The sequence below is a fragment of the Panthera uncia genome (genome assembly GCF_023721935.1).
Source record: "Panthera uncia isolate 11264 chromosome E2 unlocalized genomic scaffold, Puncia_PCG_1.0 HiC_scaffold_20, whole genome shotgun sequence".
NCBI classification, from domain to species: Eukaryota; Metazoa; Chordata; class Mammalia; order Carnivora; family Felidae; genus Panthera; species Panthera uncia.
Genome location: NW_026057589.1, coordinates 15,563,693 through 15,588,882, shown reverse-complemented (window position 1 = coordinate 15,588,882; position 25,190 = coordinate 15,563,693). Strand labels below are relative to the sequence as shown.

Below are 25,190 nucleotides of genomic sequence, written 5' to 3'. Positions count from 1 at the left end.
AATTTTTGTTCACAGTTTAGGATCAACTGGAATAAAACATAGACAAGTCGGACAATAAATAATCAGAATACGAGCTCAATGACTGACAAAGCTGGATTGGAGATCGTGGCGAATGGGGCTTTCTGTTCTTTCTCTTCCGTGTCCCAACCTCCTACGTGGCAGCAGGTGGAGAGCACACTCTAGAAAGCTGAGTGTGTTCAGAAATGGGAGGCGAGCTGGAGAGTAGGTCGGGTCCACGTCGGAAGAGTCTTGATACCCATGTGGGGTGCGTGTGTCCGTGAGTGTGGCACACGGACACATATGCACGTTCATAAGAACGTGTTGGGTGCATTTACGAGTGTCCCTAACGCCGGTGATATGATCAGTGTCGAGAAGATGCCTTCATCAACTCTTTAAGGAAATTGCCAGAATGTAAAACTTGGATCAGAGATGGCAAATAAGCTTTATCTAATCTGGTGCTCGTTGCTGAGCAGTGGGTGCCTACCCAAGGCCTATACTTAGGAAAGAAAGAAAAGAAAGGGAAATCCTTGATTGATGGGTCATGCCCACCATGGATACAAGAAGGGACACGGTGTGTTGTATACAATGTTATTTCCATTCTTTTGATGGACTGTATGCACTGCATAGCTTGTGACAGTGTTCGTCTTGCTTGTCCCTCCTTTATTATTGCTTGTGACTCATACTGAGCTCTAGTACTAAAGTTCTTTAATTTTATTTTTAGGCCTCAGTATGGTGGCAAGTTCTGTCCAGGTTCTAGCCGTATATATCAGCTGTGCAATATTAACCCTTGCAGTGAAAATAGCTTGGATTTCCGAGCCCAGCAATGTGCAGAATATAACAGCAAACCTTTCCGTGGATGGTTCTACCAGTGGAAACCCTACACAAAAGTGGAAGGTAATTCGGTCTCTACAGACCTCCAACCACGATGTCTCTCTGTGGACAGTAATGTGAATGAACACACAGGAGAAATTGCTGCCTGTACAAAAGAGTGTCAGTGTTGACATCATCCCCCAGACCCGTCCTGGCCCAGCTTTCCATTCACGTCCATGAGTTTTGTTTATTTTTCCCTACTTTTTTCTTCACAAGACACCTCTTGTCCCCCACATCTGCAGCCAAAGGGTTCGTGTATTTGGAATGTACTTATGTTTCTAAACTTACCTTTGGCATGTGAGCAATGAAGTCTCCCGGGGATGTTAATTGAAATTGGTCTGAATTGTCCAGACCAAAAACTCGTGAAATCATATATGCCCCATAGAGACACCATATTCAGCAACTGACATGTCAGACGATTGCACGCTTGGGAAGGCCTACTTGCAGGGTATAAACACACATGCACACACACACATACACACACACACACACACACACACAGCCATGAATTTAAAATTGTCTCTCTTCTGGGTTCTCAGTACTTATTACTTAAAGTTATGGCTTGTATTTTACTTTTTTATATTAAATTGTTTTTATTTTACCTAAGTATCAAAACATTTATTTTAGTCCCACAAATTTAATGCCTTACATACAAATTTAACGTCTTGCCTCCGCAGACTAAGCTGTCACCCTTCTGGTTATTTGCTTTCTCTTACTTCCATTCACTTGCTTTATCAAAACCCAGCCGTCCTCCCTTGAGAAAGGATAACTGTGAACCCCCCAGTGCACACGTGCAGAATGGGGACACACTGAATTTAGTGACAGTTCGTGGGAACTAAACTCAAGGGATGTAGCTGAGCAAAAGCTCGAGATGAACCTGTGTTACCGGTTACAGTAGAGAAGGGAGCAGAGTCAGAGACAACACACAACACGTAGCAAATCAAAGGAGAGGGTAGTGGCACTTTGCTCAGCATCAGTTCAACCATTGCAGGAGCGCTGACATGGTCCTGGGTCATGACTATTTGTCCAAAAGCCCAGGGGGAGATGGACGTGAAAATTCTGAAATCTGTGCCTTGGGAGGAAGCAACGAGCAATCTGTACACGTTTTTTTTTTAAAATAGAAACTCAGGATTTATGGCGGTGTCCAGGGTTTTAAACTGCACTAAGAGATATGTACAACCTTTATTAATGAGTTTTAAACCGTTTTTGAAAGTTACACTCAATGGTACACCTCTTTCGTGTTTTCTGGAATAAACGTGTGCCTGCAAAGTTAGCTTGTCTAAGGGCCGTTTCATTTTCTCTTGGCCTTCAGTGATAAGGCTGGGAATACATTCGTTTGACAAAGAATTCTCCAGTGGAATAATTTGGAAGCTTGCCAAGGGCAAGGAAAAAGTAACTAGTTACCTACAAAAATTCAGAGATAATAACTAGAAGGGGATTTAGATTTATTTGAAATCGCTTCAGAGGACAGACTTAATTCAAGGGCTAAGAACTTCCTAGACGTAGTACCTCCCCCGGGAGGCCTCTGTGGCCAGCCTACCCAGAATATCCTTCCTTCTTGTCATCCTCTGAATCCTTAACCTGCTGGATTCTTCATAGCTCTTACTTGTGCATGAGCTTATATTATATAATCACTTTTTCATTATCTTTCTCCCCACGAGAATTTACATTCTGTGGGATGAAGCCTTGGTCCATTTTGAGCATGCTTGTATCTCCAGCATCTGAGAATAGCCCTTGCCACATGCTTGTCACTTCCAGAATGAATGAGTGAAGACATAAATCCCAACTGTCCGTAATGGATGTATCTCCCCTTCATGAGTCGTAGGCTCTCCTTCACTGGAGGCCTCCTACCAGGGACTGAGTTATTATCTAGGAGGGGCTCTGCACACAGGTTCCCGGGGACAGTTGGGTAGAATACATTAAGGTGCTCTCCAATCCAGCCTTTGAAGATTGATTTTCTCTTGGTTGTATACTCCCGTGGTTCCCTGTTTCTCATGTGTGGCTCTTTCCTCCAGACTCTCTTGTCCTTCCTTTCACTTGCCCTTCTGTTCTTTGCTTTGTCTTCTTGGGTATTCTTTGGTCGTTCCCACAATGCGCCTTTCGTTCAAATTCAGTGTTTATGGAACGTGTTTTGTTATCACCCTTTAAATAGGTTCTGTGTCAAGTACATGAGGAGAAAGTTAACCGGCTAATTATTTTTTTACATTTATTTATTTTGAGAGAGAGAGAATCCCAAGCAGGCTCCACACTGAAAGCATGGAGCCTGATGTGGGGCTTGAACTCACGAACTGTGAGATCATGACCTGAGTTGAAATCAAGAGTCGGGACCTTAACTGACTGAGCCACCCAGGTGCCCCAAGCAAGTAAATCTAACCTGTAAAATAATTTTTAAATTTCTTTTATGTTTTTATTTTATTTTTGAGAGAGAGACAGAGTGCGAACAGGGGAGGGGCAGAGAGAGAGGGAAACACAGAATCCGAACACATGGGTGTACATGCATGAATGCACATGTACGTGGCTTTTAAAAACCTGAATCCCATTTACAGTTCATGTAAAACTGCTTTAACACACAATGTAACTTTTATTGACTCTAAAGTGCCTGGGAAGTTTCTGGTATCACAGGCAAGAAGAAAAAAATTTACTGTGCTTCTACAGAGCTTGCTATCAGAAAGGAATTATGCCAGTTTCCCAAATACAGGCTCTGAGCTGTCAGCACAGAGCCTGATGTGGGGCTCTAACTCACAGACCGTGAGATCATGCCCTGAGCCGAAGTTGGACACTTAACCAACTGAGCCACCCAGACACCCCACCTGTAAAATATTTTTTGGTTTCAAAGCTTTTCACTCATTTAATCACAGCCTTATTAAGTAAGGAGCCTGCCATTTTATTCACTCACTCACAGATGTTTACTGAGCATTTATGGCACAGGAGCCATTCTGCTAGATGCGGGGGCACAACGTTGACTTAAGCAGGGACCCAGCCTGGGGTCTCTGCTTCTTCTCCTTCTAATGTGTACTAAGAATCAGGAAAGACCGACCCTGATTTAAAGGTCTTGTGACAATTCAGCAGTTTGGGAAGAACAAGGGAAGTATATGTGCTGCCGAAGCGAGCACAGAACAAGGGAAGATTCTAAATAAATGCAGGCAGTCTTTGTCTTCCGGTAGTGAGACTTTTTGCCTGCTTTGTTTCCAGTAGACTAGTTCACAGACTTGCCCAGGAGCTTGTGCGGGGGAAAAACAGAACTTTCTAGAGCTTGTCAATTCCTGGGCATGATGGAGAAAAGAAAGGGTATAGATATGTCTTCCACAATCTCATGTACAAAAATTAGGAGGTATTTAATAAGGCTATTAAAAGAAATTTCTAGGGGCATCTGGCTGGCTCACTTAAGCATCCAACTCTTGGTTTTGCCTCTCGTCATGATCTCATGCTCCCTGAGATTGAGCCCCTCATTGGGCTCTGCGTTGACAGAATGGAGCCTGCTTGGGATTCTCTCTCCCCCTCTCGCTCTGCCCCTCCCCCGCTTGCGTGTGCTCGCATGCTCTCCCTCTGTCTGTCTGTCTGTCTCTCTCTCAAAATACATTAAAAAAAAACCTTAAAATTAAAAAAGAAACTTCTAGGTAAAGGAGAGACTTTTAGCCCACCCACACATCTGCATACTTGGATCACATTAATCTAACTTCTTTCGCATCGAAGTTTGGACTTTGTTCCTGAGAGGTTCTGTGATGCACAGCTATTTGAAAACTGTTTACACGTTTGTTGTGCAGCTGTCGTCAGGGCTTTCGTGTGCTGTCGCCCACGCAGTCTCCTGTGAGAAATGTCATCTGGCCGTGCTGGCCAAGAAGAACGATTTGTATTTGGGAAATTGGCATAATTCCTTTCCGATAGCAAGAGCTCTGTAGAAACACAGTAAATTTTTTTTTCTTCTTGCCTGTGATACCAGAAACTTCCCAGGCACTTTGGAGTCAATAAAAGTTACATTTTTTGGCCTTTAGGTTCAGTTTGTTTCCTCCTCATTTTTATGACATGGTTATTCTCTGTATGTTTTATAAACATGAACCATATGTCTTTTTTGTTGTTGTTGTTCCCCAAAGTGCCTAAGCTTTTTTCTCAATAAATATCTAAAGTAATCCATGTCTTAAGTCAAGGTCAGCAAACAATGGCTTGAGGGACAAATCTGACCTGTTTTCTTTTTTTTAAATAAAGTTTTATTGGAACACAGAAACACTCCTCCATTTTTGTATCGTCCATAGTGGACCCTAAGTCCTGGAAAGCCTGAGATATTTGCTAACCGACGAGGGTAGCTGTACAACCCACCTGTCACGTGTATTGTGGCTCTTACCAAGGATTAGAAAAATAAAATGGTTGTGTGTGAAAGCAGTTTTACATGAATTGTAAATGGGATTCAGGTTTTTAAAAGCCACGTAGACATGAATTCGTGCGTGCACACCCATACCCACATACAAAATCGTAACATTGACCATTTCAGTCATGGTCGCTTTCTAAATAAATGTGATGTACCCTTTTTGGTCATCATGTCATTTTTCGGTGATTTCCTCCTGATCACGTCCTGTCCTGCTGTCTTTGCTTCTAGAGGCAGATCGATGTAAACTGTACTGCAAGGCTGAGAACTTTGAATTTTTTTTCGCAATGTCTGGCAAGGTGAAAGACGGAACTCCTTGCTCCCCAAACAAACGCGACGTTTGTATTGATGGGATCTGTGAAGTAAGCGAACATTTCTACTTTGGGACGTGTGGTCACGCTTGTGTTTCCTCATACCAAACGGGTACCGTGAGAAGTGATACAAGAGATTCTGTGTCTGGAGAAAAGGCGGCGTGGGGACAAGGGCTCTGTTGGCAAATCGGAACTGAGGACTGTCTCCAATGTCCCCACTTACTCTCTGCAAGACCCCGTCAGAAATTCTTAGTTCCTTCCTCTTCACTCCGTCCCCACGTGTATGCAATGGAGATGATGACATACCTTGCTACACCCAGTAGTCGCAACAATTAAATAAGAATATAGATAATAGTAAACTTGCCCAGCATGTTTGCTAAGTATGTTTTTTGTTATGTGGTTAGAGCCCCACAGATGTGTTATGAAACAGTACTCGTATTTACGGCCAGTTAGTCTGCCTTTTAATTCCATCATGAGCCTCTGTGTGTGTGTGTGTGTGTGTGTGTGTGTGTGTGTGTGTGTTCTTTGGGGGGATTGAGTGGGGAGGGGTGGGGGTCATGCAGGTGGCCCAGCATTGTTATGTTTCAGCAGCAGAGCTCACTTGCCAGTGACTTTTTATTCCAGTTTTCCAAATGAAGAGACTTAGCAAGCTTTAGATGAGTTCTAGAACTTCCCTAGTCCTACCTCTGGTCAAGGCAGAGGAAGGATCGGAACCCCCGGTCAAACTTGAGACTCTGCTTTTAACCCTAAAACTGTACTCGCTTTCTGATTTTCTTAAGAGAAGAAAACAGGGACCCATGTACATACGTCTTGGTTATTCTTACCCACGGGCTTTTCTGATCCTTGATTTTCGCACTTTATCTATTTATTTATTTTTGTCACAGCCAGTGGGATGCGACCATGAACTGGGCTCTAACGCAGTTTTGGACGCGTGTGGTGTTTGCAAAGGGGATAATTCAACTTGCAAGTTTTATAAAGGCCTGTACCTCAACCAGCACAAGGCAAATGGTAAGAGACGCCTGCTGTTTCATGGCCATGGCTTCGCCGCTGAGCACGTTTGAGTCAAGCTGGGTATGGTCGAGCCATGCACCAGCTCGCCTGACATACAGAGGACGATGTCTCAGACACGTTGCAAGGACAGCAGAGGATGGGTGGTTTCTCGGGGCGAGGGGTTCGGCCAACACGTCCGACTCAGAGGCGTGTCACACAGATGCCTTTCTACCTGGCAGTCCGTCCCACGTTCTCCCCGCCTTTGTTACACAAAGGACTCCTTTTGAAGCTTCCGATTCAGGATGTGACCCCTGAGCCGCACTCAAAACGTTACATGAATACCCGAAGCACTTCTCCAAACGAATCTTGAGTAAAATGAAACGCAGAGTGCTCTGTCCCGAACATCACTACCTTCTCCCAGGTAGATGGAAAATAGAAAGCGTTCTTGGATTTTGTGGCCTTGGTTGTTCTGGAAAGGAGAAGAGCGTCCCTGCTGTCCACACACAGGTCCTTGGGGAAGGAACATACACTTGCTCTCTGGTGTTCCTTCCCCTGAGAAAGTGACATCACTGATGGTTTGCACTTCGTAGAGCGGGAACGAATGTGCACTCGTGGTGCCCCCGCCCCGCTCTAGAAGAGTGGACATCACCACATCTCTGAGCATCTTGGCCCCGTTGCTGCAGTGTGCAACGTGGAAAACAGCAATGTTCTGTTCTTCCCGTTTAGAATATTATCCTGTAGTCACCGTGCCAGCGGGGGCCCGAAGCATCGAGGTCCAGGAGCTACAGCCCTCCGCTGGTTACCTGGCAGTCAGAAGCCTCGGTCAGAAGTATTACCTCACGGGGGGCTGGAGCATCGACTGGCCTGGGGAGTTCACCTTCGCTGGGACCGTGTTTGAGTACCAGCGGGCCTTCAACCACCCAGAACGTCTGTATGCGCCAGGACCTACCAACGAGACGCTGGTCTTTGAAGTAAGCCCCTTCTGTTTGTTCACTTCTCGGTGCCTCTCGCTGTGTTGGTAGTGATGGCCCCGCTCTGAGCTAGCTCGAGGAACGCCCCTTCTCGTGCAGATCTGTTTCCTCGTGAGCCAACTTGCCAAGTGCCAAGAGGAACAGACGGCAGCTCGTATTTTGGCAAAGAGGGTGGGAATCTGATGCGTCTCCAAGACAGGGTGCCGGTTTTCACATTGAGGTGCCAGCTTCTCAGCCCTGCACTTGACCGCCATGAACGTTAGGGAGTAGAGGAGGAATGCCCTTGAGATAATCCCATGTTGTCTGTATCTGCCGTTTGGATAAGCCTCTCGCCCCTATTGACCGCATAGGTCCACTGGCCTAGGTGGTGGAATGATCTAGTGGAAAGAACACTTGCCTGAATGCCAAGAAAGTTTTTTTATAGCTAGTTTTGCGGTGTGTTTATTTTTGAGAGAGAGAGAGAGAGAGAGAGAGAGAGAGAGAGAGTGAGTTCAGGGGAGGGGCAGAGAGAGAGGGAGACGCTGAATCCAAAGCAGACTTCAAGCTCCGAGCTGTCAGCACAGAGCCTGACGCGGGGCTGGAACTCACAAACCGTAAGATCATGACCTAAGTGGAAGTCAGACACTTCACTGACTGAGCCAACCCGGCGCCCCTGCCAAGAAGGTTTTAATCCCAGCAAACCACCTTACTTTGGTAGGCTGTTATTTCCTTAGAGGTAAGAGAAAAACAGTGGATGGATAAAAATCAGCCAGTGTATCTGCTTGTGATGTCTTATAAAGATGATAAGAAATCTCTTCGAGAGATATGGGGGCGCCTGGGTGGCTCAGTCACTTAAGCTTCTGACTGTTGATTTCAGCTCACATCATGATCTCATGGTTCTGTGGGTTCAAGGCCTGTGTCCCACTCTGCACTAACAGCACAGAACCTGCTTGGGATTCTCTGTCTCTCTCTCTCTCTCTCTCTGCCTCTTTCCATGTCTCTCTCTCTCTCTCTCAAAAAGAAAGAAATAAACATTAAAAATAGAGATTTGGACATCTCTCAAGAGCAGGGAACTTAGGGCCTCAGTAGATGCTTGAGTTTGCACCGTGGTTCTAGATGGTGACCATGATTGTTAATTCACTAAAATTCCTATTATCTTGTCACTTGAAATACTACGTCCTGTCACCTCTGTCTGTGTGGTGGGAGGTCCCTCAGAGATCTTGTATCACCTGCTCGGAGAAAAGCTGTAGTTAGGAAAGCGTCTTCCAACCCTCTCAGCTCTTGGATTTCAGACACGAGAGCACGAAGTCTACATCACATTGGACTAAAGTTGGGGTGGTTGGGAGCTCAGCAGTGGATCCAGTCCCCGAAATGACCCTTTCATTAACCCTACCGCATAAGAATGGAATTCTGATTCAACATTTTTGGGTATTGTTGCAAACCTTTTGTTTGTTCGTTTGGATTCGATGTTCTGTGTTCTGTTTCTTTTCCATCAAGCATCTGAGCGGGAAACCTCTTTTCCGTCTCTTCAGGAAAGTTCTCTTTTCTTTAGACACGTATGTTTAGCTTGCAAGGTAGGAGTTTTAGAGCAACGACGCTTCATTAGTGTTGCCAAGAGGCCTTTGATCCACCTCTGAGCAAACGTACGCAAACCAAGTTCTGTGGCCACAAAACAACCCGAGTCCGGAAGCGGGCGGGATGCTTCTCACGGCTCCTGCCGAGGGCGATCGGAACAAAGTGCACACATCATTCCGGGTGAGAACTAGGTTTTTTACTGCCTCGTGACAGGTACCCATTTGTTGTCGTCGTTTCTCTCTCCGGTTTTGTTCGTGAACGCAAAGCTTTTCTAGTAGGTTGGCACGATCCCGCCTGCAACTCAAGGTTTGCCATTACACAGAGATTATTTGCAGAAAGACCACAACAAAGAATAAGGCCAGAAATGATGGGAAGAGCAAAGCAGAATGACAGAGATCCTTCTTTCTTTCATCTCTGGAACCCGAAATACCCCCCGGCGCTGTCTGCGTTGATCGAATTAACCAGATAATTGACGCATTGTCACTGAACATGAGACCAGCCTGGAGCTGCTATTTGCGTTTACGCTTTGTCTTCAGTTAAACCTGATTCCTTCTCTCCTCCATCCATATTTTGTAGCCCTGCCTAAAACTAAATCTTCGGGGGGTATCCAGCCGGTCCTAAATGTCCCCTGATGGGTAGGAGTTAGCTTTGAGAAATGGAAGAAGGGCCTTAATTGGTGATGGCGTTCTGCAAATTTGGTCCCTCGTCATTCTCTTTGCACACACAGACACCTCCTTGAAAATAGGTCAAAATGTAAGGAGAACTATTGGCGAGATCTAAACAAAATTAGAAAAACATAAAGTCTTCCCCAGGTTCGACTGGACATGTAGAGTACTTTTTAAATAATTTCCTACTACAATATAAATAGAACAAGAGCTGTGATAATATCTCTGTTAAGACAAGGTTGCGATTTTGCCACAATGCGTTAAGATCACATTTGCTTAGCTGTTGTTGTAGAGTCTTGCTTTATGGACTCATTCTACTTAGAGGTTGAATGAAAGCTTAAATTAACATCTTAGGAATGCGACCTGTCTGGAGACCATGGAGCGGGAAATTCGTATGATTAATTGGATATGCCTTGCTTGTATTTTAAAGGAGTTAGGGTTTCATTCAAGAGTTGCAACTGTGTTAGGAGCTAAAAAAAAAAAAAAGTCTAGTCACCTAGTATTATGTCTGTTTTATCTTTTCAAAGAATTGGGGTTAATGATTTTAATATTTAAAGTTTGCTTTAAATTATAAGTTTAATTATATTTAAATATATAATTTTAATATGTCCTCGGGAGGACATCAAATTTCTGCGCAGTTTTTATCCCATGCTCCTACCTTTCCAAGATCAGGAGAACACAGTGATTTTTGAAATTTAAATCACAATAAGCAATAACATACATTTTCCAAAATGACACCATGTATCAGTATCCAAGTAATCCACGGCTATAGTCTTTAAAGGAAGTTAAGTAAAGTTCACGTGCCTTTCCATACAACTATGGATTGAACCAAAATGAATACTTTGGGAGCCAAAAATGTGTTCATTCCAATATAAAAATGTTGAATGTGTTTTAGCAATCCTATGGGATGCTGGAATCAAAGGGTGGGAACTTCCAAAATGAGAAATGCTGTTCCATCCATCTTAGCAAGTCTAAGTCTGTGAAAGAAAGCACTTTCTCTCCCGGCCTTTTAAAATTCCTAAATGTTCACTAAGTTCTTGTTGATGGCGATGGCACTGGGGGGATAATGTTTCTCTCCTTCATGTGTATTCATCCGCTCCTCCCAATATCTTAGCTCGTTCCTGTCTTCGACCACCGTGTTGGTATTGTTCTGGATAACTACTTTCAAAGCACTTTTCCTCTGTTCATTTCCATGTCTGTTCTTTTCCATGTCTGATAAGGAGAACATTAAGCAAACATTCATTGGTTGCCCATTCTGTGCTTAGTCCTGTATGAGGCACTGGAGATACATAAATGGCAAAGACATAAATTATGTGGCTAAAACATATAGTCTGTACAGCGTGTGTGTAAAACGCACAGTCTGTCAAGAGTGAGTTTCGTATGTGGTCGCCATTCTTGTTCGAAGCAGCATGGTTTAGAACAGGGAACATCTAAATAGTTGGCTCCCCCTTGCCTGTGTCACTTGGCGTGAGTCACTTCAACTGTTGCGGGTCCTAATGATTTCCCCAGGCTATGTTTTCCCCTGTGTCCTGCGGCACTTTCCCGAAGGGCTCTTATAGCAGCTCAGACCTCAGGGTAGCAGAAAAATGACTTGCCTACTTTTTGTAGCCTCCCACACCGGCACAATACCTGGGACATGGTCGCTGCTCAAAAAACTGTCTCTTGAATAAATGACATCCGGTGATAAAATGTATTCATTCGTGTACAAAGAACCTGCTTTCGAAGCTGAGAAGTCCTGCACGGAGGTGACAAATGAAACAAACGAGAAATGCGTTGGGTCACTATGTTGTACTCCTAAAATTAATGACCCACAGCCTGGGTCAGCTATATACGCAAACCGTCGTCATCATAGTAATAACAGCAATACAAGTGAAAGGAGAGCTTCTCTGAGCAAAGTCCGGAGTGGCAGGCTGTGAGGCCAGACTTCTCCTCCCCCATTTCAGCCCTTCTGCCCCAAACCACGGTTTGTAATCCAGAGTTCTCTGAAGAGGCCTAAACTTCTGCAGTAGACATTTTAAAAACCACTAGGTCTCATCATCTCTTAGGACCAGCCTTAAAACCGTACGGCTGAAAGTTAAGTACAGTGAATAGCATTTAAAGTATTGAAATTGGATCTCCTAAATTGCATTTGAGGGATCAATATGCTTTTTTAAATGCTTGCCTCTCCCGGAGGAATGATTCGCACCTAAGACGTTGCTGCCCGGTTCGCAGCAGATTGAGCTTCACTTGGGAGGGGAGCGACTTGCCTGCCCTTCCAGGGGGGTGGATTTGCCAGATCTTTCCACCCATTTCTGGGCCTTGCCTAGAGCAAGGCAAGGGTAAGGCAGTCCTGGAAATAATTGACTGCTGTCAGTTAACCTCAAGAACTAAGCGCACGGCCTGACACCAAATAAAAGTGTCTTCTGCGTCTGGTTATTTTTACATGTCAAAACCTTCTAGAATGTCTTCATAGGGAAGCTCACTTTAAACTAAATGGAAAACAGACCTTCCCTTCTATCACTGAGTCACCCGATTTTAAAACGCGGTCTCTGTTACTAGCCTTCACTCTCCTTGGAACCTGGAGTCTACATGTTTCAACATTGGCAACAGGTGGATGTCAATTTAACCAGTGCCGGCCCCATTGATTTCCTCGGTGGCCAGGGGAAATTCCTAAGGGTAATCAAGGATTTATAGGATTGTCTTCGGTCTTAAATTTTTAAGGCATTATTTAAGCCCATCAATCAAGTTTTTATTTTGAAGCGCATGCATACATATCCATGTAAATGACTTGAAGAAAAGGAGCTAACTTTCATGAGCCTGTATTATGTTTCTGCACAGCCCAGGGAAAAACGACTCATACACACATGCACACACCCCAGCGCAGAAAGAAATCAATATTGATTTGGCAATCAGACGCTTTCTGAGATCACTACAGAGATGGTTATTATAAACTAGATAATTTCCACATATTTCTGTTAGCTTTTTCCCCACAACGTAAGTCTGGCATAAAGTCCAAAGAATTTCTCATTGAACTAGTGTGCTCGTTAGTCATTTGAAGGATTGAAAAGTCAGTTTATTTTTTAAGTCTTGAGGATACTATGTATGGACCTCACTGCATTATGTTGATTTGATTGGCTTTGAGAACACGAGGAAAGCTAAATATGTGTTACTTCTGTACCCCACACAGCTAGATTGTGTGTGTGTGTGTGTGTGTGTGTGTGTGTGGTGTAAGGAATTACATTTTGAACTGGCAGAAATGTGAAAGCTGAACATCAGAGTTGAAATTTACACAGCCTTTGTTGAAAAATAGTCATTTAATCTGAAGTACACAGACCCATGTCAAGCTTCTTGAGTAAAGCTGAAAACTTCATGTTTTTCCATGTTGAGATTGAGATATAGGTAATTTAAGGTCACTGACTTTGTTCTTTTTTTTTTTTTTTAATGTTTATTTACTTTTGAGAGAGAGAGAGAGCGCCCACGCGCACGAGTGGGGGAGGGGCAGAGAGAGAGAGGGAGACACAGAATCCAAAGCAGGCTCCAGGCTCCGAGCTGTCAGCACACATGGGGCTCGAACTCACAGACCGTGGGATCATGACCTGTGCCCAAGTCGGACGCTTAGCCGACTGAGCCACCCAGGTGCCCCACACTGACTTTGTTCTTTGTTTAAGCAACTGTGCAAAAGGCCGGTTCAGCATCCAGTTTTAAGAGGCCTTGGCAAATGAGAATTAAAAACAAGGGTGCCTGGGTGCCTCAGTCGGTTAAGCCTCCGACTCTTGATCTCAGCGCAAGTCATGATCTCAGGGTCGTGAGTTCAAGTCCCACGGTGGGCTTTGCACTGGGTGTGAAGTCTACTTAAAAAAAAGTTAAACACAGAAAGTTATTTTTTCATGAGATGTCCCCTTACAGACGACACATTCTTTAGAAATGACTGAAGGTGAGATTTTTTTTGCTCCCTCCTCCTGTCCTTCCCCTCTTCCCCCTTCCTCCTCTACTTCCTTCTTGCTTTTCTACTTCCTGTCTCCCTCCTTGTCTCTTTCTCCAGCTCCCTGTGTCTCTCTCCCCCCCCCCTCCCCCCAACAACCACCAAGTCCTATTCTCTATCAAGCTGCCATTCGGTCAGAGGGAAGGTGCGGAAATTCATCAGGAGTGTTTCATTATAAAGTAACTTCCTCTCGGTCTGATAAACAGCGACTCGGGATGACGTGGTCACATGGGTTGCTACTTGAAGACTGAAAGATGATCACCTTTGTTTTTACAGCATTCATTCCTTTTGTAAAAGGCCTTAAAAGCTCTCTTTTATGTTGAGGACTTCTTCCATGTGAAGTGGCACGAGGGGGCCTTTAACTCTTGGGAAGCCCGTTGCATTTAATAGCGTAACCGGGGGAGAGTCTGGCCGCTGACCACAGCAGCAGCCTTTGGAATGACAGGAAGTGAGAAACAGGTTAACCCCAGGCCAGTTTCAAGGCAGAAAAAGACATCCAAAGAAAATTACTATAATCAACAACTTCCTCCATGCTTTGGCAAGAGGAGATGACAGGGTGGCGGGGACCAGGTGGGCGAGCACATTGATCAGTGACACAATGGCCTGTGAGCCCCACCGGCAGACTCTTCCCTTCGCATCCAGCTCCTTTCTTGTGACCCCGCCATCTGAATTCTCCCCACGGGAACGGGGCCAGCCTGAGTAAAGATGTGCCTCGAGATAAAACCAGGGTCGGGGAGAGGAGATTAGCCAAGTAGCACGGACTGAGTGAAGACACAAAACACAAAAGAGGCAAAGGCGGAATGGAGAATTAATTCGGAACAGATGATACGGACCTCAGACTCCAGAGGACGATTCAGAGGTCCTTTTGTGATGCCACATCATTTGTCTAGATGTTTGCCGTTTGCCATTTGAAGCGTGCACCTCCCGTTAATTCATGGCAAATACTTGTGTGACAGGTTGGAGAACACTATTTCTTTCTCTTCATTAAACTCCGAGGAATGCTGGCAGGTTGAATTAGAAGTGTGGTCGAGGCTCCGAGGGTCCGCCCACACCTTTGAAGCTGCCTCATAGATGCTTTTCTCAGTCCCCATCAGGGTCTGTGCCTTACTGCCTCTTGTCGGAGGCAAGTCACATCATAGCAGTGACCATACCTGGTTGTGTTCTTCCAGCTTTGAAGCAAACGGGAAGACAAAGACAGCGAACGGGCTGAGTTGGGACGTCCCAAGTTCTTCCAGCAATCACAGGACCTTGCGAACACATCAGTCCACACCACACAAGCTGTCCCTTCTCTGAGCCGTCACTCCACGTATAACGTGTGGTGCCAGTCGTGGCTTCTCAGCAAGGGCCAGTCTACACAGCATGTTGTATTTCAGTTGCTAAAACAGCAGGTTCAGTGAGACATCTAAATAAACACAGGGGAAAGTGGATTGAAGAGATTAAGAATCGCATATGCTTAAACCAGACATTGGCGCACTCAAGAAATCCAAGTTCCGGGTTCGAACCCCAAGCGCAACGTAAATGCTGTGGCATCCTGTCGAATCCCGGTGATAAGTATTACCCACGGCTCCTACAGTTTTTAGAATTTTATTATTATTTTTTAACGTCTGTTTATTTTTGAGAGAGAGAGAGACAGTGCGTGAGCCAGGGAGGGACAGAGAGGAAGACGCAGAATCTGAAGCAGGCTTCAGGCTCCGAGCTGTCAGCATAGAGCCCGACGTGGGGCTCGAACTCAAGAACTGTGAGTTGATGACCTGAGCTGCAGTCGAACACTTACCTCACTGAGCCACCCAGACGCCCCAGATTTTAGAATTCATAGTAAGGTCCTAGACATTGTGTTCCAGAGTTTGAGAGACAGTGTTGTAAGAGATAAGATGTCAAGTTTTGGAGTCAGACAGTATCAGAGACTTGAGTCCACGGTTGCTGCTTAACTAGCTAGAGACCCTGTAATGGGTTTATTTATTCATAGTGCCAGGGTAAGACTAGCCCTCAGCTTCCTGGTGATATTGTGATCGACTGTAGATGATACACATGCAATCCTTTGGCAACAATAACTATCATAAGCATCCCTGTTCTTGTTTTTAAAGCAATCAGACACGTTTGGAGGATAAGAAACTAGCTTTCTAGCTTGCATTAATTAAAAAGCCAGTCTTTAAAGCCTATCCATAACTCTGATTTACATGGGAGAAATCAGACAACTTTTTTGTTAGCTTTAATGTAAAAAAAAAAAAAAAGCCTTCAATTACAAAAAATGCAAAACGGGTTAAAGGCATTTATCATTTTAACATTAAAAAAAGTGGGAGCAAAAACAGGAAAAAAAAAAAAAGAAAACTGCTTACCCAAGATTACTCAATGTGTCCTTTGTTTTAACTTTGTGTGCCTGAGGCAGAAACCGAACCCCCCTCCTGCAGAGGGCAGTTGGTAGAGTCCAGCCTGTCTGTGGTTTTCCAACTTAAGAAGCTGTAAATTTTATAACTCCGCACCCTGCGGTCAAAGCTGCTGAATGTTGTGTCTGAAGTCAGGTGGTTCGTGTGTTAAAGGTAGACATTAAACAGTTCTGAGGACCTGGAAGCAGTTAGGGAGGTTGCTTGCCAGCTGTAAATTAGAGACCCAGTGCCAGTTGGCTGGAAAATTCTCTGGACGAAGTCCAGTTAAGTAGACTGAATCACTGGCGGTCTTTCTAAATTTGTGCATTTAACAGCTTGCCATACAGCCTGACAGGCGGTGCGGGGCAGCTCGGAAACAGCAGTATCGTGATCTTGTGCCTCGGGCAGGGGGCAGGGGCATCCCCGTGACCGGGAGGGCTTTTGCGTTCTTCACCAGTGCTGCGAACAGTCGGCGACCGCTTTTGACGAGGTCACTGAGGATGGCTTAACATAGACGTGCGTGGCGGGAATGACCATTTTCAAACCACGCCTCGTCCCAGATGCGTTCCTGAGCCTTCACAGGGGCAGTTAGAGTCTCAGCTGTGTGGTTATCACATCACATGCTCTCCAGGTTCTGCGCAGGGAGGTCAGGGGGGACAGGCGGGCGGCCTGTGGTCAAGGGGATGGCCAGGGTCACACTGAGTGCTTCCGTGCTGGCGCACCTGAACAGAGGCCATAGTCTCTATGTAGGAGGGGCGGGTGACATCATTGTTAGACCACAGGGTCGTTTAGAATTTGGAAGAGCTAAAATTGTGTCTTAAAACTGATGCAGGTGACAGCCTTAAGGTCACAGGCAAAGCTGTCCTCGTGGATGTGGGACCTGACAAGTACCCGCTGTCTCATGCTTGGAAGGGCTCTGTGTTCGGTTCAGTGCTCTCCTATCACCACCTTGAAATTCTTAATAATTTTTCTAAGCAAGGGGCCTTGCATTTTCATTTTGCACTGGGCCCCACAATTTATGTAGCCCTTCTTTAGGGGAGGATGGATTTATTTTTTAAACCAAGTCCTGTCTTTTTGAGAACAGGGTACGAGCAGGGCCAAAGAGATTCTGTTAGGTAGGCAGACAGCCTCTTTCCACGGGACTCTTTGCTGACATCAAACAGTGAGAAGAAGATTCCTGCACATCCTGCTCTTGGTTACTTTTCTCCTCAATACAGGGTAAAGAAAAGGGCAGAGAACACTTTATTGAGAAGCAAATAATATGTTCCAATTGGCAAATACTCGTCTTTCATATACTTGGCCTTGGTGTCTCTCTGTTTAAATAGTCACTGTCTTTCAGAGGCCTTTATGAGCTGATGTTGAACTCTTAGGTCAGCTTTCGGCTGGTTTCTACAAATATTGTCTTTTAGCCTCCGTCGTTGCACATGTGACTCTGTGTGTGAATTTCCAGCTACATCGACATTACAGTCAAGCCTTAAGTCATTTTATTTTTTCAAGTTGAGAATCTTTTATTTATTTATGCATTCACTGAATGCATTAGTACGTTGAACAAACAAAATGTAAGTGATACCTCCTCCATGCCATATATTATACGGATATAGTCCTATAATCTTGTGAATACTTAAAGTAAGTTGTGTAAGTTATTTTTCTTCTTGTTTTGGCTGGATAAGGAAACTTCGTATTACTTCGTATCCAACCAGGAAATGGATTAGTTGCCTTCTTGGGGTCAAATCTGTTTGCTGCTGTTGTTTTCACTTTTAGCTCAAGAATTTTACTCTTCAAGTTAATACTTACTCTTCTCAATCTATTCCAAAAAAGTAGAAAGGGAAGGAAAATTTCCAAATTGGTTCTGTGAGGTCGGCATTACCTTGGTACCAAAACCAGATAAAGACTCCACACACAAAAAGGACAACTACAGGACAAATCTCTGATAGGTATATGCAAAAATCCTCAGTGAAATACTGGCTGACCGAATCCGTTAGTATGTTTAGAATATCATTCACCACGATCAAGTGGGATTTATTCCCGGGATGCCAGGGTGGTTCAATATTTGCAAATCAATCAATGTGACACATAGCAGTAAGAAAAAAGGAAGAACCATATGATCATGTCAATAGACACAGAAAAAGCATGTGACAAAGTACCACATCCATTCATATAACAACCCTCAACGAAGTAGGTTTAGAGGAAACATACCTCAAAATACTAAAGGCCAGATGGGGAAAACCCCTAGCTAACATCATCCTCAAGAGGGAAAAGAACTGTGAACTTTCCTGCTAGTGTCAGGAACAAGACAGGAATGTCCACTTTGATCACTTTTTCTCAACAGAGTCCTGGGAGTCCTAGCTGGAGCATTCACACAACAAAAAGAAATAAAAGGCATCCAGATCGGGGCTCCTGGGGGGGCTCAGTCAGTTAAGTCCAACTCTTGATTTTGGCTCAGGTCATGATCTCATGGTTCATGGGATCGAGCCCCACATTGATGTAAGATTGGATTCTCTATCTCTCTCACTCGCTCTGTCCCTCCCCAGTGTGTGTTCACATGCACACGCTCTCTCTCCCGCGCCCAAAAATGAACATTAAAAAAAAGGCATCCGGATCAGCAAGAAAGAAGTGACATTTTCACTATCTGCAGATGACATGATACCATAGCCAGCAAACCCTAAAGATTCCAGCCAAAAACTGCTAGAACTGATACAGAATCAATGTACAAAAATCTGTTGCTTTTCTATACACCGATAAGGAAGCGGCAGAAAAGAGAAATTAAAGAATCGGTTCCATTTATAATTGGACCAAAAATAATAAGGAATAAACCAAAGAGGTAAAAGGCCTGTACTCTGAGAAGTATAAAACACCGAGGAAAGAAATTCAAGATGACACAAAGGAATGGAAAAACATTCCGTGTTCGTGGATAAGAAGAACAAATATTGTTAAAACGTCAATACTACCCAAAGCAACCTACACACTGAATGTAATCCCTATCAAAATACCAACAGCATTTTTTCACAGAGCCAGAACAGACAATCCTAAAATTTGTATGGAACCACAAAAGACCCTGAATAACCACAGCAATCCTGAAAAAGAAACCAAAAGCTGGAAGCATCACAATTCTGGACTTCAAGCTATATTACAAAGCTGTAGCAATCAAACAGTATGGTACTGGCACAAAAATAGACATATAGACGGACACCTGGGTGGCTCAGTCAGTTAAGCATCCAACTTCGGCTCGGGTCATGATACCACAGTTTGTGAGTTCAAACCCCACGTTGGATTCTGCGCTGACAGCTTGGACCCTGCTTCAGATTCTCTGTCTCTCTGTTGTCTCTCTCTCCCTCTCTCTCTCTCTCTCTTTCTCTCTCTCTCTCTCTCCCCCCTCTCCTGCTCATTTGCTCTTTCTCAAAAATAAATAAATAAACATTAAAAAAAATAGACACATAGCTCAATGGAACAGAATAGAAAGCCCAGAAATGAACTCACAGTTACATAGTCAATTAATTTTGGACAAAGCAGGAAGAATATCTCATGGGGAAAATCTCTTCAATAAATGGTGCTGGGAAAACCAGACAGCGACATGCAGAAGAATGAAACTGGACCACTTCTTATACCATACACAAAAATAAATTCAAAATTGATGAAAGACCAAAATCTGAGACCTGAAAACATACAAATCCTAGAGGAGAACACAGGCAGTAACTTCTTTGACATCAGCCGTAGCAATTTCTTTCTAGATATGTCTCCTGAAGCAAGGAAAGCAAAAGCAAAAATAGACTAGTGGGACTACCTCAAGATGAAAAGCATCGGCACAGCAAAGGAAATAATCAGCAAAACTAAAGGTATACATATCCAATAAAGAGTTAGTATCTAAAATATACAAGGACCTTTTAAAACTCAACCCTTCAAAACCAAATAATCCAATTTTAAAAATGGACAGAAGACATGAATAGACATTTTCCAAAGAAAATGACCATCCAGATGGTCAACCGACGTGTGGAAAGATGCTCAACGCTCTCATCATCAGGAAAATACAAATCAAAACTACAATGAGATATCACCTCATGCCTGTCCAAAGGGCTAAAATCAACCACCCAAGAAACAACGGGGGTTGGTGAGGATGCAGAGAAAAGCTAACCCTCTTGCACAGTTGGTGCGAATGCAAATCGATGCAGCCACTGTGGAAAACAGTATGGAGGTACCTCAAAGAGTTGATAATAGAACTACCTGATGATCCAGCAGTTGTGCTACTATTTACCCAGAGAATACAAAAACACTAATTCAGAGTGATCCATGCACCCTGACGTTTACAGCAGCATTATCTACAATAGCCAAATTATGGAACAGCCCGAGTGTCCATCGGCTGATGAATGGATCAAGAAGAGGTGGTAAATATATACAATGGAATATTACTCAGCCATCAAAGGAGTGAAATCTTGCCATTCTCAATGACATGGATGGAGCTAGAAAGTATTAAGCTTAGTGAAAGAACTCAGAGAAACAAATACATTATGATTGCACTCATGTGGAATTTAAGAAACAAAACAAATGAGCAAAGGGGGAAAAAAGAGACAAACCAAGAAACAAACTCTTAACTACAGAGAACAAACGGATGGTTACCAGAGTGGAGGTGGGTAGGGGAATGAGTTGAACAAGGTGGTGGAGATTAAGGAGTGCACTTGCTGTGATGAGCACTGGGTGATGTATGGAAGTGTTGAGTCACTATATTGTACACTTGAGACAAATATTATACTGTATGTTAGCTAACTGGAACTTAAATGAAAACTTCAAAAAGTTTTTAAGAAGAATCTTACTCTTCATAGGATCCTTACATAATTTTGAGTTGAGGGAAGGCATGTGGGAAACTCAATATAAAAGTGGGCCTCTTTGGGGGGAATAGAAATCTTCAAAGAAAACATAACTTCTCTTTGTTGTTTTGTGGCTTCTTTGGTGAAATCATCCCCAAGATACTCTGTTAATTAAATGACAGCTGCAAAGCTTCTTTAGGTAGTCATGTGATCTGCTCCCCATCCCGATTTTCACAGCAGCATTTAATTTTCCTTTGCAGGGCCTGAGACACGTTGTTTTTAATCCCTTAAGTCACTGTCAGAAAATTATTTTTATCATAATAAAACAGTGCAGCCTTATCTCCTCTACTGGAGAATATGGCTTCTCTGTATCCCTAGAGTGCCATGGCCATGGAAATCAGAAGAGACGACGATGGTAGCTTGGACCTGGGAAGCAACAGTAGTGATAGACAAAGTGAGACATGGTCAGATAGGAGGTCCACTGAACATAAGAATAACGCCACTTCCTGGTTGATTCGATGCAGGTGTGAGAAAAAGAGAGGAGGTTGGGGTGCTTTTAACTTCTTATTTTGGCCTGAACAATTGGAAGGACTGGTCCCCATTTCGTAGGGTTGAGAAGAGTGGAGTACAGGGGGGCAAATCATGAGTTCAATGTTGTACGTTGATATGCCTTGTAAACATTCGAGTAGAGATGCTCCGGAGGCAGCTGAATGTGTGAATATGGACATCAGAGGATGGCTTTCATATCCAGCTCTGCTGTCCAGTAGGGCAGCCACTATCCACACATGGTTATCTAGGTTTGGATTTAAGCTACATGTAAAGGTTTATTTAGTCACAGGAGTATGCTAGTACTCAATAGCCACAGGTGGCTTGTGACCACCATATGACAGGATCATACTACACTAGCATCCTTGCAGAATGTTGCCTTGGAAACTGTGGTGAGGAGTTACGAATCTGGGAGTGGTCAGCATGTCGATTGTCCTTAAAATCAGAGCACAGGATGAAATCACCCATGGAGTGAGCCTTGATAAACAAGAGGTCAAGAGGTCGGAGGTCACTTTGATAATGAAGAGTTAGGAGATGAGGAGGATACAGCCAAGGAGACTAGGAGTGAAGGTCTGTGAGGCAGGAAAAGAACTGAGAGAATGGGTTTCTGGTGGTGACGCAAGGAGGAAGTGATCCACTGTGTCTAGTGCTGGTGATTGAGTAAGAGGAGGCCCATCGACTATTGGATATGGCAGGGTGCCCTTGAAAGAGCGGTTTCAGTGATGTGCTGAGGAGGGCCGCCTGGTCCAGAAAGATCATGGGGGAATGAGAAAGGACCCGCTGAGGGATTTTTGCTATAAAGGGAATCAGTGAGATGGGACCTGAGCTGGAGAGAGATGTGGAGATGAGATCATTTTTAGGAGAGAGAAAATAGCATGTTTGGATGCTGATGGGAATGATCTAGTAGGGAAATTTCAGTAAGGCACAAGAGAAGGGGGCACTTTTAGTAGATGAGGGCAGATGGAACCCAGAGCATAGTGGAGAATTGGGACCAAGATAGGAGGTAGGGTAGGGTAGAGTAGAGTAAGAGGAGGAGAGATGGAAGGTGTGAGTACAGATGCAGAAACAGGTTTGACAGGGAGATTGTGTAAATTCTCTTCTTGGTAGCATTGATTTTCTTCTTGTTGGCAATGTTGATAAGTCTCTATGGGTAGCATTACTGGAGGCTGAGGGAAACTTGACATCTTGGTTGGTTTTCCTTGTTTAATAGTAATGACACTTGGATGTGCTTAATTTTTTTTCATTTTCTTAAACACATCCTGCCGTTCACCGCAACATTTAAAAATGTTTTACGTGAAACCACAAGCCATGTATGGCTTAGGATCTAGAGTCTGTCTAAAAAGGGAAAGTAGAATATATTTTCAATGCCCTTTGAAAGTGTGTTAAACCATTCTTAAATCACCAGAAGTCTTTGAAACTCAAAAGGCAAAACTAATACATATGTATTTTGAATTTTCTTTGCACTTCCACTGCGGTCGTCTTCGCCCTATGGTAGCAGAAGTCAGGATCTAGTTTGAATGGGGAGAATGGGATGGTGTTAGGAAGTGGAAATGAGTGGATTTCCTTCTCTGTCATGCATAAGACCTGAGTATGTCCCCCTTACACCTGTGTGTGATACAGCCCCACGTATTGTAAAATCATCCTGCCTCGTGAGCGCCATAGCTCACTACAGTTCTTACATAGCTTGCCTATATTTTACTGCCACACATGTACAGGTGCACTGTATTACTTTCTCCCTATGAAATCTCTGGACAAAGAGATTTCACATAAAGAGATATGGCACTAAGAAAATAGAAACCCAAAGTATTACATGTAAGATACCACTTTAATTGAAGGAGAAATTGAGTTAAGTATCAATGAGCATCAATCAACCTTATTTTCTAAATGTAACACTTCTCCCAAAATTCTAGTTTGATCGGGAACCAAACTCTAAATTGTCTGTTTATGTAATATCACGTGAACAGAACAGAAACACAGCGAAAATCTCAAATGAGGAAAGCATACTGTGTACTATTCATACAAAATGTCTTAAGTGTTATAATTAAACACATGATTCCAAGAACGGCTGTATGACACAGCTCTGAAAAGAAGAAAAAGACTAGAGGGTTCTTCAGAAGTAAGGCTTCTAGGACCTTGATTTTGAGGTTTTCCTTGGTGACTCATGAAAAACTAATGAGAATATCTGTCCATTTTAATGGTATTACCTGTTTTGTTTTGTTTTGTTTTGTTTTGTTTTGTTTTGTTTTGTTTTGTTTTGTTTGGGATGGAGCTAGGGGAACAAAGACCCGTTTGTTAACGTTTTGGTTGTTTCTGGGAGGCACCACGATTCATTTTGCTGTACAACAAATGATATTCGCACCGTGGAGTCTTCAGAGTAAGCCGTAATACTCCTGGAGACATTTAAACTAATAGCAAAGTGGAAACCATGGCGTAGCATCCCGAGCCGTGGTCTGGTGTCATGGAGGTCCCTGAACAGCTGCCATCCACCCAACTCTAATTCAAGTGGGATCCCACCAGAGAGAGAGAGAGCCAGGGCTTCCTATTTTTAACTGAAAATCTGCTTTGCCTTTTGGGCATGAATGCCCGGTCCTAGCGGTAAAGAATTTTCCACAAGACTCATGGGGGTGGGGGTGGGGGGGGGAAGAAGCAGCTATTTATACTCATGTTTGAGATTAAAAGAAGGGGAAAAAAGCAGTATTAAGAAGAGAGAACATCAGGAAGGGGGGCAAATATTGTTTGCCTACACTAACAACAAGGTGATAGATTGCAATATTTAGGCACGTTGGTGGTCCTACATCTATTTTAAGCTCATTCCCTAGTCACCTGTGTGATCTAGCACACATTCTTTCTTGTTTTTTCCTATGAAAAAATAAGCAGCTACGTTAGAGAGTTATTATAGGCATGTTTTGAGATGATGCATAGAAAATGCCCAGCCGAAGGCCTGACGTGTGGAAAGTGCCAGTAAATGATTGCTCTCAAAGTAGTCAGACCTTTTAGGGTCAGATTTATCCTAAGTCCTTGTCCTTTTTTTTTTTTTTAAGTTTTTATTCAAATTGTTTTTATTCAAATTGCAGTTAGATAACATACAGTGTACTATTCGTTTCAGGCGTACAATATAGTGACTCAACACTTGGTACGTTACCTGGTGCCCATCACAACAAATGCCCTCCTTAATCCCCACCACCTATTTTCCCCATTCCCCCACCCCTTCCCTTCTGGTAACCATCAATTTGTTCTCTGTAGGTAAGAGTCTGATTCTTGGTTTTCCCCTTTCTTTTTTTCCCCCTTTGCTCATCTGTTTTGTTTCTTAAATTCCACATATGAGTGAAATCATAATGTATTTGTCTTTCTTTGACTTCTGTCACTTAGCATAAGACTCTCTGTCTCCATCCATGTCATTGCAAATGGCAAAATGTCATTCTTTTCTATGGCTGAGTAATAGTCCATTCTATGTATAAATACCACTTCTTCTGTGTTCATTCGTCAATCAGTAGACACTTGGACTATTTCCATAATTAGGCTACTGTAAGCACTATAAATGTTAGGGTGCACGTATGCCTTTGGAGTAGTATTTTTGTATTCTTTGACTAAATATCTAATAGTGCGATTGCTGGATCATCAGGTAGTTCCATTGTTAATTTTTTGAGGAACTGCCATACTGTTTTCCACAGTAGCCACACCAGTTTGCATTCCCACCAATAGTACAAGAAGGTTCCCCTGTCTCCATATCCTCGCCAACACCCGTTGTTTCTTGGGTTGTTGACTTTAGCCATCCACAGGTGTGAGGTGATAACTGATTG

At 43.6% G+C, this 25,190-nt stretch overlaps 1 protein-coding gene across 1 annotated transcript in view; it reads left to right on the top strand.

The window, feature by feature from the left end:
* Nucleotides 1–25,190, top strand: part of ADAMTS18 (ADAM metallopeptidase with thrombospondin type 1 motif 18) — a 76,710-nt gene that overhangs the window by 29,930 nt on the left and 21,590 nt on the right. The window contains 4 exon segments of the mRNA XM_049622902.1: nucleotides 722–894; nucleotides 5,462–5,592; nucleotides 6,426–6,549; nucleotides 7,258–7,502. Coding sequence (XP_049478859.1) covers nucleotides 722–894; nucleotides 5,462–5,592; nucleotides 6,426–6,549; nucleotides 7,258–7,502 — 673 coding nt within the window.